Genomic DNA, 18,425 nt, shown 5'->3' with positions numbered 1-18,425 from the left:
AATTACCAAACAAACTAAATAAGAAAAACCATGGACCGCACACCTGTAATCCTATTCAGGAGACAGATGTGAGGATCATGGTTTGAAGCCATCCCAAGTAATTCTTATCTCCAATTAACTACTCAGAAAAAGCTGCAAATAGCACTGTGGCTCAAGTGGTAGAGCACTAGCCTTGAGCACAAAAGCTCACAGACAAATGCCCAGGCCCTGAGTTCAAGCTCCAGGACTGGCACAAAACAAAACAAGACAAAAGCCTGAGTTTTCAAAGTGACTGTCATACATTTTGAGAACAGGAAAGAGGAGAAACACATACCCTACCCCAAATCTGCCCTCTTTACAGGGCACATCTGCCACAGACATCCATCCAATGTTCCTGAAGACAATGCCAGACCACCCCACACCCAGTCACCTACACACTCCCAATCCTAGTGCTCAATGGCTTAGCACACAGGTGTGTCCCATAAATACAGAGACACTCTCCCAATACTAGGGAGAGAGGTCAGAGACTTTCATACTGTGAAGGCTTTGAAAGAGGAAGAGAGGGCTGAGAATGTGGCTTATCGTAGAATGCTTGCCTAGAATGCATGAAGCCATGAGTTCAATTCCTTAGTACCACATAAACAGAACAAGACAGAAGTGGCACTGTGGCTCAAGTGGTAGAGTGCTAACCTTAAGCAAAAGAAGCTCAGGGACAGTGCCTAGTCCCTTAGTTCAGTGCCCAGGCCTTAAATTCAAGCCCCAGGATCGGCCAAAAAAAAAGAGGGGGGGGGATTTGGGGGGGGGGGGGGCAAGGGAGCAGCAAGTTACAAGGTGAGGTAATTTTTGGAGCTCGGAAAATGCAGAATAAATGCCAGCAACTAAAAGAACTGCTCGATGAAGAGGATGAAAGCACAGAACAAAAAAAAAAAAAAGCAAGGGGCTGGGAAGGTGGCTCAGTGGTAGAGCGCTTGCCTTGCATGCCTGAGGCCCTGGGTTTGATTCCTCAGCACCACATAAGCAGAAAAAGCCAGAAGTGGTGCTGTGGCTCAAGTGGTAAAACGCTAGCCTTGAGCTGAAGAGCTGAGGGACAGTGCCCAGGCCCAGAGATCAGGCCCCACAACTGACCAAAAGAAAAAAAGCAAATGATCAGCAAAGCAACCAAGGCCTCCAGGAAGCCCAAGAACATAGCAAGGCTTATTTGAGTCACCTATCTAGGTAGGCCTCTTCACTTAGAAAGACAAAGGAGGGAAAGTACCTCCTAGCTCCCTCCCGTCTCAACCTAGAATCAAGGTAGCAGTAGTTTGTGGATGCACACGGGAGGTCCTCTGGAGACATGCAACTTACCGATGAGCATCTCATACATGATCACGCCAAGGGACCACCAATCACAGAGCTTGTTGTACCCGGTCTGCATGAACACCTCGGGAGCAATGTAGTCAGGAGTGCCTACTGTGGAGAAGGCCTGAAACATGTACCATGTATCAGAGAGGCGAGCCAGGCAGTCGCCCACAGTTCTGTTCCAAAGACCAAAGGCTACAGCACCACCAGGAGCTACCCCCAAAGTAAATATGCAGGACGGTCGCCCAGTAGCTTAATGTAAGCTGGATTTGCAAGGGCACATTCCACAAAGAACAAAGCCAAAGCCCCTTCCAAAGCCCATGAACAGCTGCCCTCATTTACAGAGTTCTCACTAAGTGCCAGGTTCTGTGCTGCTTAATATGTAAATAAGCACAACTCATCATGACAAAACCATCCTAAGGAAGACTACTAAGCAACACTTGCAGATAAACTTGACATCCAACATGGAATTATCCAAGGCCTCAAAACTAATTTGGAAATTAAATATCTTGTTCCATTATCTTGCCTCTTTAATTTTTATTATTTTTTATTTTTTTTGTCCGTTGTGGGGCTTGAACTCTGGGCCTGGGCGCTGTCCCTCAGCTCTTCAGCTCAAGGCGAGCGCTCTACCACTTGAGCTACAGTGCCACTTCTGGTTTTCTAGTGGTTTACTGGAGATAGAAGTCTCACAGTCTTTCCTGCCCGGGCTGGCTTTGAACCGCGATCCTCAGATCTCAGCCTCCTGAGTAGCTAGGATTACAGGCGTGAGCCACCAGCATCCGGCTGCCTCTTTCATTTTTAATTCAAGAAAATCATAAAGGAAGCCTTAGTATCAAAAGTGAAAGTTATATCCTATACATCAAATGTTTATAAATGTCTATTTTACTATATAATGGTTTCCATAGAAGTTATTAGAGAAACATTTTCTAAATTCCTGTATTCTACTCTCATACACCAAGATTGAAAATACTGTAAGTATACTCGAAAGCCTCCCAAAGTGCTTAACATGTGAGGACTTCCCAAGTAAAAGGCTTTATGCTGGGAGATATGATGATTATATAATCTTCAAAATAAAAAATTGCAGCTGCTATCTTTTTAAGTATTTATTCTGAAATATTACAAACATACAAAAAGAAAACCATAGACAGTGCAATATACATGATCCATCTCATATTAGAGGTTTATCATCTGTCATTTATCTCAATCATTTTCCTTACTTTATTTTTTGGTGCCAGTCCTGCGGACTGAACTCAGGGCCAGGGTGCTGTCCCTAAACTTTTGTGCTCAAAGCTGATGCTCTACCACTTTAGCCACTTTTAACTTTTTAGTGCTTAGCTGGAGATAAGCATCTCACAGCTTTTCTGCCTGGGCTGGCTTTGAACTGTGATCTTCAGATCTCAGCCTCCTGAGTAGCTAGGATTACAGGGCCATTTCTCTCTCTCTCTCTTTTTTTTTTTTGCTGGTCATGGGGCTTGAACTGTCTGGGCCTTGGTGCTGTCCCTGAGCTCTTCAGCTCAAGGCTAGCACTATACCACTGCAGCCACAGCAACACTTCTGTTTTTTTGGTGATTCATTGGAGATAAGAGTCTCACAGATGTTCCTATCCGGGACGGCTTCGATCCAAGATTCTCAGATCTCAGCCTCCTGAGTAGCTAAGATTACAGACGTGAGCCACTGGCACCTGGCTCATTTGTTTCTTTTAAACTTCTTCCTGAAAGCTGAAAGCTATGGTGCTGTCTTTTTTCATAAAGCATGTTAATTGTCTGCTATATAAAGGGCTTCTTCACACTACATTGCATTGTGTTCAATGTTAAAACTTACTTTTTTTCTTCAACATTATGGATTTGAGGTTTACTCCTATAGCTCTGGTTCACACATTCTTCTGGCATATTCTTCTGCGTTACACAAATAAATCACAATTGTTTTTTGCCACTCCTCCCTAAATGGACATCGTGTGGCTGCCAACAACTCAGTATGAGAGCACCCAGAAAACACCACGCCCTGTGGGGCTGCGCACTATGGAGACTTACGATGTGTCATACCATAGCGTACAGTGCTGGCTCAAGTCAGGAGCTCCAGCAACCTTCCGACCAGTGGCGCTGACGACGCTAGCCCAAGGAGGCTGCGCCTGGCGTCCTCATCTCACCCACACGTGGGGTTTGACTTTTAGTGAGATGTTTCAATTTTCATTTCTCTTATTCTTTTTCAGGTTCTTTGCTCACTAATTTTTTAGTTGTGTTCTTTATTCTTATTGATTCATAGGAATTCTTTATGAATTCAAAGTGCTTATTATCCTTAATAGTTTTACATTCTGCAAACATCTGGTCTGAGGCTTATTGCTCTGATGACTTTGCATGTGAATTACTTGCCACATACCAATAGTATTACATGACGTATGATATGCATGATCAAATCACGTGGCCTGTGAATACCCATGAGTTTAACTGAAGAACCAAATACCAGCATCATTAGCTCTCACCTCCTGACTACCATGCTGCATTGGTGTTCATCAAAAACCCTGCTTTTCAAAAGAAGTTCCATTTTGCCTCACGACTCTAAATGAGATTGTAATGTATTTTTGTGCAGGCTTTCCTGCCAACACTTTTTCTAAAGCTGGCCCATGCTGTCACCCAGGCAGCTCTGCTCCAGTCCTTCCCGCTGTTGTTCCAGGACATGGCTGTGTGGTGGGGGAGCCCTCCATCCTCCTGGCGTCCACATGTGCTTCCTCGGAGCTCGTGCCTAGCAGCAGGCTCGTGCCTTGCTCCTCTTCAGGACTGTCTGCAGCTCTTTTCCTTTATTTCTTTTGATATACAGGGATTTTTTCCCCCTTTAAAGTAGTCAAATAAATCAAATTTTTCTTTGATGATTTGTACTAATTTTATCTTTTTTTTTTTGGGGGGGGGGGGGGAGGGGGTCCGGTCGTGGGGCCTGAACTGTGGGCCTGGGCGCTGTCCCTCAGCTCTTCAGCTCAAGGCTAGCACTCTACCACTTGAGCCACAGCGCCACTTCCGGCTTTTTTCTTTTTGCTTATGTGGTGCTGAGGAATCGAACCCAGGGCCTCAGGCGCAAGGCAAGCACTCTACCACTGAGCCACCTTCCCAGCCCTAATTTTATCTTATTTAAGAGATATGGCCTACTCTGAGGTAAAAAAAAAAAAGGTTGCCTTATATTTTTATCTAAAAGTTTTTACATTTTATTTCCCATGCTCAATTTACTTTTGTGAACACTGTAAAACATAATCCAGTTTTTCCATGCAGCTAATCGTGCTATTTATATATGTATGCATGTATTTATTTACTTCTGTGTCTGTCCTAGGGCTTGAATTCGGGGGTGGGGTGCTGTGCCTGAGCTTTTTGCTCAAGACTAGTGCTCTATCAACTGAGCCACAACTTCACTTTCATCTTTTTGGTGGTTAATTGCAGATAAGTCTCACAGACATTCTTACCCAGGCTGGCTTTGAACAGTGATCCTCAGATCTCAGCCTTCTGAATAGCTAGGATTATAGACGTGAGCCAGCCAGCACACAGTTATACAATATTTTTAATATTGCAAATCTTAAATAACATAAATACCCTAAATATTTTTAAGCTTGGAAGTCTGAAACAGGAATTGGCCCTATCTAAGAAGCAGAAGTACTTTGCTTCTTATATAAGAAACTAGATACTCTTTACAGACTAAGTTTATTGTAGCAAAAGATAAATATTAAATCTCATTTTTGTTTAATCAAACATTATAAAAACCATACATCAGTTGCCACATGAGAATACCTTCAAATTACAATATTAAAAAAAAAACCCTCTGGGATTTACAAAACATAGCCTGCTGAAGGCACAAATCCGTGCTATGAGGTAAAGTTCCACTCTAGAAGCATGTCTTACCATACTCCCAGTCCTGTAAGTGCCAGACGGAGCCTTTCCAATCTAAGGACCTCCCCCTTCCCAAACCTTTGCCCCTTGTCCACCATAAGGTGCCACCAACTCTAACCTCTTAACTCTGTGCCCTTTTTCCTTCTTTTGTTGTCAGTGAGCACTACAATGGAAGTCTATAAGCACTCTATTCACTGGACAGCCATTTCAATCACGTGTTCAAACTTTGACTCAATTTTACTTTTAGAGAAGACAAAGCAACTTCAATCTCTACTTTGTCATGTCTATAAATTCTACCCTAAGAATAAAACTGACGTAGATTAAATACCTAGATGGAACTTGCATGCATCATCTCTTACTTCTGGGGTTTAGGAACTCTGAGCTGATTCACTCACACTACCTAAGCAGTTACTAGGGTTAACCTAGGGCCACACCACAAGTTAGACTATTACAATATGATTTAAGTAGCCAAGATGTGAAGGTAAAGCTCTACTTTTTCAGTGAGGACGAGAAGTGTTAATGGGAAGCAGTACTTACTATGCTCAACCTAGACTATTCCATTTGTGCTAAGCATTAACCAGTATCCCCCTCCCCCCCTTCAGCTTGGTACTAGCTGAATGGGAATGCTTACAAAGGGCAAAGAACATGGCTAGTTAACACTTGGAAAACTGAGGCTTTATTTTCTTCAAATTATGAAACCAGATAATAGGAAGATGAGTCTAATTTTTACTTTCCTATTTCTGTGAATAGAATAAGGAAGCAAGCACCTTAATCACAGCATCAGAGCCTAATGTTTATTCATACTTTCAAAAAGTTTTTAAAATGACATTTAACTGCAAGTATGAAGGGAAACCACCTATCTTACAGAACTATATAACGATCCTGGGAGAATCTGATGGCCCTCTGGTACACATCAAAGAGAAGAACACTTGTCTCAGAGAACAGAGAAAATCCAAGAGTCAGGTGCCCAGGACTCATGTCTGTAATCCTAGCTACTTAGTAGATAGAGATCTGAGGATCCCTTCAAAGCTAGCCTGGGAAGACAAATCCAGAAAAACTTTTATTGCCAATTAACCAGCAAAAACAAGCTGGAACTGAAGGCATGGCTCAATTGGTAGAGTGCCAGCCATAAGCAAAAAAGCTAAATAAAAGTGCAGAGCTCTGAGTTCAAGCCCCAGTACTCATACTTCAATAATGAAGGCAGGGCACAGCATATAGCACAACTGGCAGAATCTGGGTTTAATCCTCAATGTCACTAAAAAAAAAAAAGAATAAACTTTGGGCTAGGAATGTGGCTTAGCGGTAGAGTGCCTAGCATACATGAAGTCCTGGGTTTGATTCCTCAGTACCACATAAACAGAAAAACCCAGAAGTGGCACTGTGGCTCAAGTGGTAGAGTCCTAGCCTTGAGCAAAAAGATGCTCAGGTACAGTGCCTAGGTCCTGAGTTCAAGCCCCAGGACTGGCAAAAAATAAAAATTTAAAAAAAAAAAATATATATATATATAAAATAAACTTTGTCTAGACAGAAGTATTTTACTGAAAAATTTATACTGTTTCAGTAACTTTCCAAGGTACCATTCAAGGTAAATGTAATAAGATTATTTTTCTTTAAACTTACAATGTATATGTATAATCTTACAAGTATATATATGCAAACACTTATAGATAATAAAAATTGTCCTTATATTTCCCTCTAGTTTTGATCACCAAGTATATTTTTCTACCACAAAGTAAGAAAAGGCTGTTAGACTGGTGAGTGGAGGTGTCTTGACCTAAGAGGGTCAAAAGGTCAACGAATTAGGCATAGATGTACAATTAGCTTCAACCTGAATGCCACATGAAAGAGATGTTACTAGCCTAAAAGGTCAGAATGAGGTCATCCACTGAAAATGTCACAATTACAGAGAAATTATTTTGAGACCAATTTAACTTCATCTATAAAATTTGGTTATTAAAAAACTAGCTTTTTTTTTTCTATGTCACAATCAGAAAACCTAGTATTATCTACCCTCTTTCAAAATATTTGGTTTGGTACTAACAATCCAATGAAAGTCCTGCTCTATTAAGTAGTCTTTGCAAGGTGAGGGCTATGCTGTAAACATTTACCAAATGACAATGTTAAAAACTTACTCATACCTGGAGGGTAGCATTTCAGAAGCCACATATATAACTAACTTACCAGCTGACGTCTGTTTCTTTTCCAGGTTTCTGCTTTTCTTTTAGAGTTCATGTTCTGAAAAGCTAACGTAGAAAGGTTCTAGTCAAAGTTCACAACTTTGCAAGGGTCTGGTACAAGTCCCAGGAGATGCTGGGTCTTGCTTTTCTTGCATGCATCTAAAACAACCATTTCCCAGGAGCTCTTTAAGCCCAAACCAGAGGTACTAATACATCAACTCTAAGTCACACAGAGAAATGGGAAGAGCTCCTCACACAGATCGTGTAGTCAAAGGGGACACAGACAGGCTCAGCAAAATCCCAGAGACCTTCAGCTTCTCTAGACTACCATCGAACTTCCAAGAGTAACAACTGGACCTCTGAGTTTAGGACACATTATTTGACAGAAGCCTTTCTAGGATGATCAGTGATCGATCTTATTACAGTCTTCAATAATTTAACTTCCAAGAGTAACAACTGGATCTCTTAGTTTAGGACACATTATTTGACAGAAGCCTTTCTAGGATCATCAGTGATTGATCTTATTATAGTCTTCAATAATTTAACTGACTGAAGTTGAAGTAACCCTTGTAATGATTAACATCTTTCCATCATGACAGAAAGAAGTACTAGATAAACCTAGATCCCAGGACTTTCCTCTACTATTTTGCTTGTCTGCCACATATCCATACCCAGTAACATCCCTAACAGAGTTCTCAACAAAGCTCATTGCCACATCTGTATTAGCACATCTGATCCTACACATCTTATCTCACAGGAAAACATGGAAAAGTATTTTTTCCCCTCTAGAAACCCATGCTGTGAGAATTTCCTCTCTGTCCCACATAGTTTAGTTGCCAGGTAACATCTCTTCTACATCCTTAAGGAGCAAAAGACCACCCCCCCTCCACACACACACACACCAGTTAACACTTACTGAAATCACTGGGGAGGCTGTGGTTCAGATTCCTATAAAATTCTGTCCTATGTGCTTTTTTCAGACCCGTGCAAAGGCCAAAGTCAGAAAGTTTCACATGGCCCTGCAGGAAAGAAGAAACAGGGATAGGTGATGACCATTTTTGGGTATAAGGCAAAACAATCATTACCTTTTCACTCCCTTCCAGTATCTCTCTCTCATACACACACACACACACACACACACACACACACACACACACACACACACACACACACACACACACACACACACACACACACACACACACACACACACACACACACACACACACACACACACACACACACACACTTTTTTTTGCTGGTCCTGGGGCTTGAACACAGAGCCTGGGCTCTGTTCCTGAGCCTCTCTCTGCTCAAAGCTAGTGCTCTATTACTTGAACCACAACTCTACTTTGGGCTTTTTCTGTTTATGTGGTACTGAGGAATTGAACCCAGGGCTTCATGCATGCTAGGCAAACACTCTACCACTAAGCCATATTCCCAGCTCTCCATTCTATCTTTATAGCTACAGTATACTGCTTTGCTCCCCTTTATTAAAGGGGAGAACATGTAATAAACTTTTTTAATAACACTTGTACTATACTAACAAAATGATTTTCATTTTTGCACGTTATCTTGCTTGTCCAAATATACACACATATATACATTCACTTGTTTATTTGTTGTGAAGAAAGACCTATGTAGCTCATGTTGCCCTGGAACTCATAATCCTTCCTCAGCCTCCAGGGTTCTGGGATTACAGTGTATGTGCTACTATGCCTGGCCAAATAAAGACTTAACTATAGTTGAAGGCTGGAGATATGGCTTAGTGACACAAGACCCAGCACCACAAATACAGTTAATACAGTCGAACATTCATTACCATCTAGAGACAATTTACTACTTATTTAATAAATGCAATCAAATATCATGATGTTGTAGTCTTGAAAATGCTAGGCAACCATAAAACCACTTAGCTATACCCCCTGCCAAAATTTCCTCCCAACTTTGTTTTTTAAAAAGAAATTTTAGGGGGCTGGGAAGGTGTCTCAGTGGTAGAGCGCTTGCCTTGCATGCATGAGGCCCTGGGTTCGATTCCTCAGCACCACATAAGCAAAAAGAAAAAAGCCAGGAGTGGCGCTGTGGCTCAAGTGGTAGAACGCTAGCCTTGAGCTGAAGAGCTGAGGGACAGTGCCCAGACCCAGAGTTCAGGCCCCACGACTGGACCAAAAAAAAAAATAATAAAAATAAAAAATAAATAAAAATAAAAATAAATTTTAGCTGGGTGCTGGTGGCTCACACCTGTAGTCTTAGCTACTCAGGAGGCTGAGATCTGAATATCATGGTTGAAAGCCAGCCTGGACAGGAAAGTCCATGAGATTCTTATCTCCAATTAAGCACCAGAAAACCAGAAGGGGCGCTGTGGCTCAAGTGGTAGAGGGCTAGCCTTGAGCCGAAGAGCTTAGGGGCAGCACCCAGGCCCACAGTTCAAGACCCACGACCAACAAGAAAGAAAGAAAGAGAGAAAGAAAGAAAGGGGAAAAGAAAGAAAGAAAGAGGAAAAGAAAAGAAAGAAAGAGGAAAAGAAAAGAAAAAAGAAATTTTAGAGATCTGTCATGATTTGACACAGATGATGAAGATTTTCAAAGGAAGACTCTTCAGGCCTTTCAAAGATAGCTAGAAAGTTATTGAAAGACAAGGAAGAAAACTATTATAGTGGGGGCTGGGAAGGTGGCTCAGTGGTAGAGTGCTTGCCTTGCATGCCTGAGGCCCTGGGTTCAATTCCTCAGCACCATATAAGCAAAAAAAAGCCAGAAGTGGCGCTGTGGCTCAAGTGGAGAGCGCTAGCCTTGAGCTGAAGAGCTGAGGGACAGCGCCCAGGCCCAGAGTTTAGGCCCCATGACCGGATTCCAAAAAAAAAAAACAAAGAAAACTATTATAGTAATAAATTTCCTTTTCTTTTATATAAAAGAAAAATTCATTGAAGACAAATATTCTGCATAATAAATGTAACATTGTAGAATCTTAGAACTAAAGAAACTCAACTAAAAGTTTCTCTAACTCAATATGTTCACTGTCTAGGTAAAAAAAGTGAGGTCCAGCCAGCTAACATGGCTAATATTCCAGCTACTCAGGAGACAGAGTTTGAAAGGACTGAGCTTTAAGACTAGCTCCAAGAGTGCTCGCCTTGAGCTGAAGAGCTGAGGGACAGCGCCCAGGCCCAGAGTTCAAGCCCCACGACCGATAAAAAAAAAAAAAAAAAAAAAAAAAGAATTGAGTGGGAATTCTATGCCGGGCGCTGGTGGCTCACGCCTGTAATCCTAGCTACTCAGGAGGCTGAGATCTGAGGATCGCGGTTCAAAGCCAGCCCGGGCAGGAGAGACCGTGAGACTCTTATCTCCAATAAACCACCAGAAAACCGGAAGTGGCGCTGTAGCTCAAGTGGTAGAGCGCTCGCCTTGAGCTGAAGAGCTGAGGGACAGCGCCCAGGCCCAGAGTTCAAGCCCCACGACCGACAAAAAAAAAAAAAAAAAAGACTAGCTCCAGTAAAAACAGGGAATCCATTTCAGCCAACAAACCAGGCATATTGGTGCATGTTTATGATCCAATACAAGATCACAGTTCAAGGCAAGACCTGGACAAAAATTTGAGACCCCATATGAAAAATAACTAAAGTACATAGGCTACCAACTCCAAGTCCTTGGTTAATCAACCTCCAACACCACCAAAAAGAGCAGTAAGGTCTACACAGAAAAAAAAAAAGGTTTGCCAAAGTTATCCATAATTTAGCTGCATAGAGACTTTCTTCTTTTTATTTCTTTTATTTCTTCTTTTTATTTCTTTTATAGCAGTACTGGAATTTGAACTCAGGGCTGCACTTGTTAAACAGATACTCTATTGCTTGAGCCACATCAACCAATTGAATATTCTATTCAAAGGAGACTTTAAGAACTAAGTAACTAAATTTAGATATATAAACATAAACAAGCCATTACAGAGACTGATTCCTGTTTGGGTGTGTGCCAGATTTTGTTGAGGTTGCCTTACTTCCTGGTGATTGGCTGCGGTCATTAACTGATGAGGTTGCCCAACAGAAGAGTTTGGATAGGTAGCCATAAGCTAAGTAAAAGATGACTGGAAGTAGTGCTGAGTGGTAGAACACTAGCCTTGAGCAAAAGAGCTGAGGGACAGCACCCACACCCTAAGTTCAAGCCCCACAACCAACCCCCCAAAAAAAAATCTGAAAAGAAGACAACTATCTTTAGCTTTTTTTTTTTTTTTTTTTGTCAGTAGTGGGGCCTGCACTCTGGGCCTGTGAACTGTCCCTCAGCTCTTCAGCTCAAGGCTAGTGCTCTACCACTTGAGCCACAGCGCCACTTCCAGCTTTTTTTTTTTTTTTTTTGCTTATGTGGTGCTGAGGAATTGAACCCAGGGATGTATGCAAGGCAAGCACTCTACCACTGAGCCACCTTCCCAGTCCCCGCCCACCTGTCCTTATCTTTAGCTTTTTTTTTTTTTTGTCCGTCATGGGGCTTGAACTCTGGGCTTGGGTGCTGTCCCTGTGCTCTTTAGCTCAAGGTGAGCGCTCTACCACTTGAGCTACAGCACCACTTCCGGTTTTCTAGTGTTTTATTGGAGATAGGAGTCTCAAGGTCTTTCCTGCCCCGGGCTGGCTTTGAAATGGGATCCTCAGATGTCAGCCTTCTGAGTAGCTAGGATTACAGGCGTGAGCCACCGGCGCCCGGCCTCTTTAGCTTTATTATAAAATAAGCTTCTACATCAATTTTGTTCTTGATAGTTTTCAAGATTTGCCCCTCCCTCCGCAAGAGGGTCTAACTATTTGGCCAAACTGTCCTCAGACTCTTAATCTTTAAACTTGTAAATGCTAGGCTTATAGGCATAAGCCACCATACCCAATGTGTTTTTTGTTTTCGTTTGTAATGCCCGTCTGGGGCTTGACCTCAGCAGTCTGGACACTGTCCCTTAGCTTTGTCACTGACAGCTGGCATTATCACTTGAGCCACAGCTCCACTTCAGCTTTTTTGGCACGCATTTGGAGATGTCTCACAAGACTTTCCTTCCCTGGGCTGGCTTTGTACTGTGATCCTCAAAATCTCAAACTCTTGAGTAGCTAGTATTACAGGCATGGGCCACTGGGGCCTGGCTTCTTTACTTTTTTCTCCATTATTTGAACCTTTACTTTTAAAAGAAATGTTCAAGCCAGGTACTGGTGGCTCAGGCCTGTAATCCTAGCTACTCAGAAGGCTGAGTTTTGAAGATTATGGTGCAAAGACAGCCCAGGCAGAAGGTCTGTAAGACTCTATCTTCAATTAACCACCAGAAAGCTAGAAGTGGCACTGTGGCTCAAAGTGGTAGTCTTGAGCACAAAAGCTCAGAAACAGTGCACAGGCTCTAAGTTCAAACACCATGATCATGAAGAGAAAGAGAGAGAGAGAGAGAGAGAGAGAGAGAGAGAGGGAGAGGGAGAGAGAGAGAGAGAAGGAGGGAGGGAGAGAGGTCCAATCAGGTTACAGAATCATAAGCCTTCAAAGATAAGAAATGACAGCAAACTTACCTGTAAAAAACAAACAAACAAACAAACAAACAAACTATACTAAGGCTGCTTGTGTAAGCAAAACACACTCCCCATAATTCTAATCCCTCATTACCTTGCTGTCCAAGAGAAGGTTGTCTGGTTTGATGTCTCTGTGGATGAATCCAAGTTGGTGAATAGAGTCTATGGCTAGTACTGTTTCTGCTATATAAAACTGAGTCTCCTCTTCAGTCAGGGTATCTTTTTTCATCAACAAGGTCATCATGTCTCCTGGGAGCAAAAAGATACAAAGCCACCACCACACATGCACACAGACACACAGACATAGACATAGACACAGACACACACACACACACACACACACACACACACACACAACATGAGTTAAGTACCACAATGCAGGCATGTCTTCTCTATATGCCATACTAAGACACAAATCAGAATTTTCCTGTGTTTCAGAGACTGACCCACACTGCTACTACAAGGGAAAATGGCAAGTAATAATTTCTAATACTTGAAGAGCAAAAAAATCACAGCCATAGAGGAAAAAAAACTTTTTGTGACTAAAATAACCAATGTGATGCTAACCAATGTATTTTGATTTCCATTTTCCTCTTAAGAGAAAAGGGTAACTTCTCCCATGTTTAATTTTGCTGTAAGTATATTTGCTTAGGATAATTTTTTGGACTGGGGGGAAAAAAAAAACCTACGTTACTTTTCACTTTATCTGCAAACTTCCTTATACCTAGAGTTAAGGACACTTCAACATTGGTTGAGCTGCTATTGTTATAGAACTGAAATGCCAACCTGGGCACTGGTGACTCATGCCTACAATCCTAGCTACTTAGGTGGCTGAGATCTAAGGATCATGGTTCAAAGCCAGCCTGAGCAGGAAAGTCTTTGAGACTCTTATTTCCAATAAATTAGCAAAAAGCCAGAAGTAGAATATGGCACTGTGGCTCAAGTGGTAGGGCAGCCTTGAGTGGAGAAGTAAGTTCAGGGACAGTAGCCCCTTTCTGGAACCAAAAAAAAAAAAAAAACAACACAAAAAAAAACCTGAAATGTAAATATTTGGTGAAGCTGAAAACAAGCTTTCCAACTTCTATTCACAAAACACTCGGAGAAGCTGGGAGGCGGTGACTCACTGCCTGTAATCCTAGTTACTCAGGAGGCTGAGATCTGAGGATCACAGTTCTGCCAGTCAACAAAGCACTAGTGAACAGAGGCTGCAGGTGCCTGGCCTAGATGGCTCACAACCACTTGGCACAGAGCTGACTCAGCACCTCTCTGGGTAAGAAGGGGTTTGCCTACAACCCTACTATAGGTATTTACATGCATGCCAGCATCCTTTATTACCTTTTAAAACCTTTTTAGCAGTTAAATGATAATCTCTTTACTTTTCTGCAAAGTCAAATTTTAACTATTTCTGCTTCACATCAACAACATAAAATATCAGAAAAAAAGATTCAAATCCTAAAACACAACAGTTAGACAAAAGCAAAGAAAATACATATAAGTAGTTTAAAACTAAGAAAAATAGGAAGCTTCAGTTCAAACCTCACATGAAACCATATTTGTTAGAAAACAGAAAAAAAAAAAAACTCTAATTTTAACAAAACATCAAGCTGCTTTAAGAACTTCATTCAAGGCAGAGCGCTGGTGGCTCATGCCTGTAATCCTAGCTACTCAGGAGGCTGAGACCTGAGAATGGTGGTTCAAAACCAGCCCGACAGGAAATTCCCTGAGATTCTTATCTCCAATTAACCACCAGAAAATCGGAAGTGGTGCTGTGGCTCAAGTGGTAGAGCACTAGCCTTGAGCTGAAGAGCTCAGGGACAGTGCCCAGGCCCAGAGTTCAAGACCCAGGACCACTACCACCCCCCCCCCCCCCCAAAAAAAGAACTACCTCCATTCAAACTTTTTCATATTCTTGAGGAACAGCAGGTGTTTTTCCTATAGGCAAAAATTAGCCACTGGAAAACTGGGAGTCCTTATCACCCGGCGACACTCATGTGGAGGCACGTGGGGCAAGGCAACAGGCGGCCCTCAGGTCACTGTGTGGCCTTCACTCTCAGCCAGGCAAGTCAGCCAATGGCCTCACTTGAGGCAGCTGGTGCAGATGATGGAGAGCTCAGGCCAGCTGGTCCTTGGCTCTGCAGGCCAGATGCATCAAGTAGAAAGGGCAGGACCAAGGAGACATGAGAAGCAACAAAAGATGGTACAGGTGAGGGCTGAGAAGACCATGCTGAGGGTGGTGCTAGTGGCCATGGTGCTCTTGCTACTGTTTAAGAATAAGCATCTATAATAGGGACTGGTGGCCCACGCCTATAATCCTAGCTACTCAGGAGGCTGAGATCTGAGGATCACAGTTCAAAGCCAGCCCAGTAAAAAAAAGTCCCCAAGAGAATCTTATCTCCAGTTAACCACTCAAAAAAACAAACAACATCAACAACAAAAATGGAATGGATCTGTGGTTCAAAGTGGAAGAGCTCCAGCCTTGAGCAAAGGAGTTTAGGGGCAGCACCCAGGCCTTGAGTGCAAAGCCCAAAACTGACAAAAAAAAACAACCAGCAACTAAGTGTTAAAAAGTTTCTCTTTGTTCTGCCAGATGACTCTTTTCTCACCTTGAACAACTGCTAATAAAAATTACTGAAGACAGGCACTGGTAGCTCACGCCTACAATCCTAGTTACTCAAAAGGCTGAGATGTGAGGATCGTGGTTCAAAGCCAACTCAGGTAGGAAAGCCTGTGAGACTCTTATTTTCCACTAAGCACCCAAAAAACTGGAATTGGAGTTGTAGCTCAAGTGGTAAAGTACTAGTCTTGAGCACAAAGCTCAGCCTGAGTTCAAGCTCCAGGACCAACAGAAATAAATAAAAATTACTGAAGACACTGGATCTAAACTAAGGGTCATTATAAGACTAGTATGTAATAATTACACTTGCTCTCTTCTTTCTCCACCAGTTTTGCTTAAAACTCATCAGTTGTCTGGGAAACAGATTGTGTTCGTAGCATGATGGCATGTTCTGTCCGGAATTTACTTTGGAGTCACTCAGGAGATGTTCCTGCTAAGTATGGAATGTAAAACTTGAACTCTCAAAATGGAAACTGATACTAACAGGCAATAGGAATGTCATTCCTTATTAATAAACTATAGAAAGAGAAACCAAAAAAAGTTGGAGTAAGGATTGTTACTTTGTCAATTTTGTCACTTGATGTATCTATTATACATGATTTTCACTAACAGGAAAGTGAAAAAGCTCCCTACTTTGTACCTACACATTTTAAAAGGAAAAAGAAAATGCAATGTCCATCTGAAATAATGAGAGTGAAAAGGTTACAAAGATTGTAGAAAGGCACCTAGCACAAGACAGGCTATGACCTCCTTTACAGACCTGAAAACAAAACAAAACAAAATACAGAAAAGCAATTTTGTAAGCACAATAAAAGTAGAAGGTTAATTGTTGGTATGAGATAGAGAGACCACAGAAGAAAAAGGGAAAATGACCTTTCATTGTTAAGTAATTACCTCCAGGCAGGAACTCCATGATTAGGTAGAGGTTTAGCTTATCCTGAAAACTATAGAACATTTTCACAACCCACAAACTGTCTGCCTCCACTAGAATGTCACGCTCCGCACGAATGTGGCCAACCTGGAGGTATACGCATTTGATTAATGACAAGCCTTACTCTGCTTTATTACACTGTATATTGCTTAAACAATTTAAAGACTGAGGATTTGTGCTGATGCAAAAGACCAGCTCAGGCACATCTACTAACTCAACTGACACTTGGAAAGTATTCAGTGATGAAAAACTGAGTTATAAATGGCTTCAAAGCAAACTGCAACTTTAACAGTGACACCAATTAAACTATTGATTAGTTAAAATTACCACTTTTCTGCATAATTTTTGTTCTAACAATTTTCTTATGATAGAAATAAGTCCCCAAAGTGACAATCTAACTAAGCCCTACCTTGTGTCTGCAATGCTATCAAGGCTAGCAGTGTTTGAGTGTGTGTGCCTGTGGTGGTGGTGGTGGTGGTGGTGGTGGTAGTGGTGGTGTGGCAGTAGTGCTAGGGGATGGAGCCCAGAGCTTGTGCCTGCGTGGCAAATGCTCTATCACTGAGCCCCATCCCTAGTATGCAAGAACACCTCAAATGCTCATCCTTGGCTTACAATGTTAGAAGGCTATGACATTATAGCAGTTACCTCACTGCTGGCACACAGTAAGCTCAATCAATCCTTACTGCATTAACATACCAATCAATGATATTTCCATTTTACTGAAATATTAAGCAAAAGAGACCAAGTTGCAAGAAGTTTGGTAGAATTGGCTTGCTAAAATAATGTTTGATAATATCAAATGTACTTTATTCACTTTATATAATAACCAAAATGTCGTTACATATAATCAATCCCACGTTTCCTCTTTCTTTTCTAAGTGTTACAGATACACAATTCCTTTAAATCAAGTGTAAGTTTATTAAAACCAGTCCAAGCCTTTGACAGGGATTTGTTTTTTGGGGTTTTGTTTTGTTTTGCCAGTCCTGAGGCTTGAACTCAGGGCCCGGGCACTGTCCCTGAGCTTCTTTTTTTTGTTCAAGGCTAGCACTCTACCACTTGAGCCACAGCACTACTTCCAGGTTTTTCTGTTTATGTGGTACTGGGGAATTAAACCCAGGATTTCATGCATGCTAGGCAAGCACTCTACCACTAAGCCACATTCCCAGCCCAAGGATTTTGTTTTAATATGGGTTATGAATCTTTTAAGTTTTTATAACATCTTCCAAGTAAAAGAACATTTGCAAACTAACACTTCTATTAGCAAATCCAGCCCCCTCCCCCCTTTTTTGGAGTCTTGGGGCTTGAACTCTGCCTGGGCACTGTCCCTGAGCTCTTCAGCTCAAGGTAAGAGGTCTACTACTTGAGCCACAGTGCCATTTCTGGTTTTCTGGTGGTTAATTGAAAATAAGATTCTCATGAACTTTCCTGCCAGGCTGGCTTTGAACCACTATCCTCAGATCTCAGACTCCTGAGTAGCTAGGATTACAGGCAGGAACCACCAGCACCATATACACGACATTAATAAATGTCCTACATATGTGTTTATTGTAATTTCTTGGTTGGAGGAGTGGCTCAGTTGGTAGTTCCAGCCAATGAGAGAAAACATCAGGTACAGAGTTCTGGTCTTGGGGCAGAATAGAAAAGACAAGAATTTCTTCAACAAAACCTGGTACTCTTCCATTTGGAGAAAGATCTCACCTTTTTTCCTGTTTTACATCTAACTTGGCTCATTCTTCCATGTTATTACTTGGGAGCCTGAAGGTACATAAATTTACAGATTTGAGCTCTCAATCTCTATAAAAATTGTTCTCAGGCTGGGAAGGTGGCTCAGTGGTAGAACGCTTGCCTTGCATGCCTGAGGCCCTAGGTTTGATTCCTCAGCACATCAGCAAAAAGAAAAAAGCCAGAAGTGGCGCTGTGGCTCAAGTGGTAGAGCACTCGCCTTGAGCTAAAGAGCTGAGGGACAGCGCCCAGGCCCAGAGTTCAGGCCCCACAACCGGACCAA

General features: G+C 42.0%; 1 protein-coding gene across 2 annotated transcripts in view; it reads right to left on the bottom strand.

Annotated features, from left to right (window-relative positions):
* The window catches only part of Stk38 (serine/threonine kinase 38), a 42,879-nt gene that overhangs the window by 5,146 nt on the left and 19,308 nt on the right, over positions 1-18,425 (bottom strand). For both annotated transcript variants that reach the window (XM_042684011.1, XM_042684012.1), the window contains exons 6-10: positions 16,384-16,507; positions 12,970-13,124; positions 8,277-8,379; positions 7,365-7,426; positions 1,324-1,441 (exon numbers count right to left, since the gene is read on the bottom strand). In XM_042684011.1, the coding sequence (XP_042539945.1) occupies positions 1,324-1,441; positions 7,365-7,426; positions 8,277-8,379; positions 12,970-13,124; positions 16,384-16,507 (562 nt within the window). The remainder of the gene's footprint in view (positions 1-1,323; positions 1,442-7,364; positions 7,427-8,276; positions 8,380-12,969; positions 13,125-16,383; positions 16,508-18,425) is intronic.

Source organism: Dipodomys spectabilis, unplaced genomic scaffold, assembly GCF_019054845.1.
Source record: "Dipodomys spectabilis isolate Male_0828 unplaced genomic scaffold, ASM1905484v1 ptg000085l, whole genome shotgun sequence".
NCBI lineage: Eukaryota > Metazoa > Chordata > Mammalia > Rodentia > Heteromyidae > Dipodomys > Dipodomys spectabilis.
Note: the sequence above shows the minus strand (reverse complement) of the source record. Positions and strands in the feature narration are given on the sequence as shown.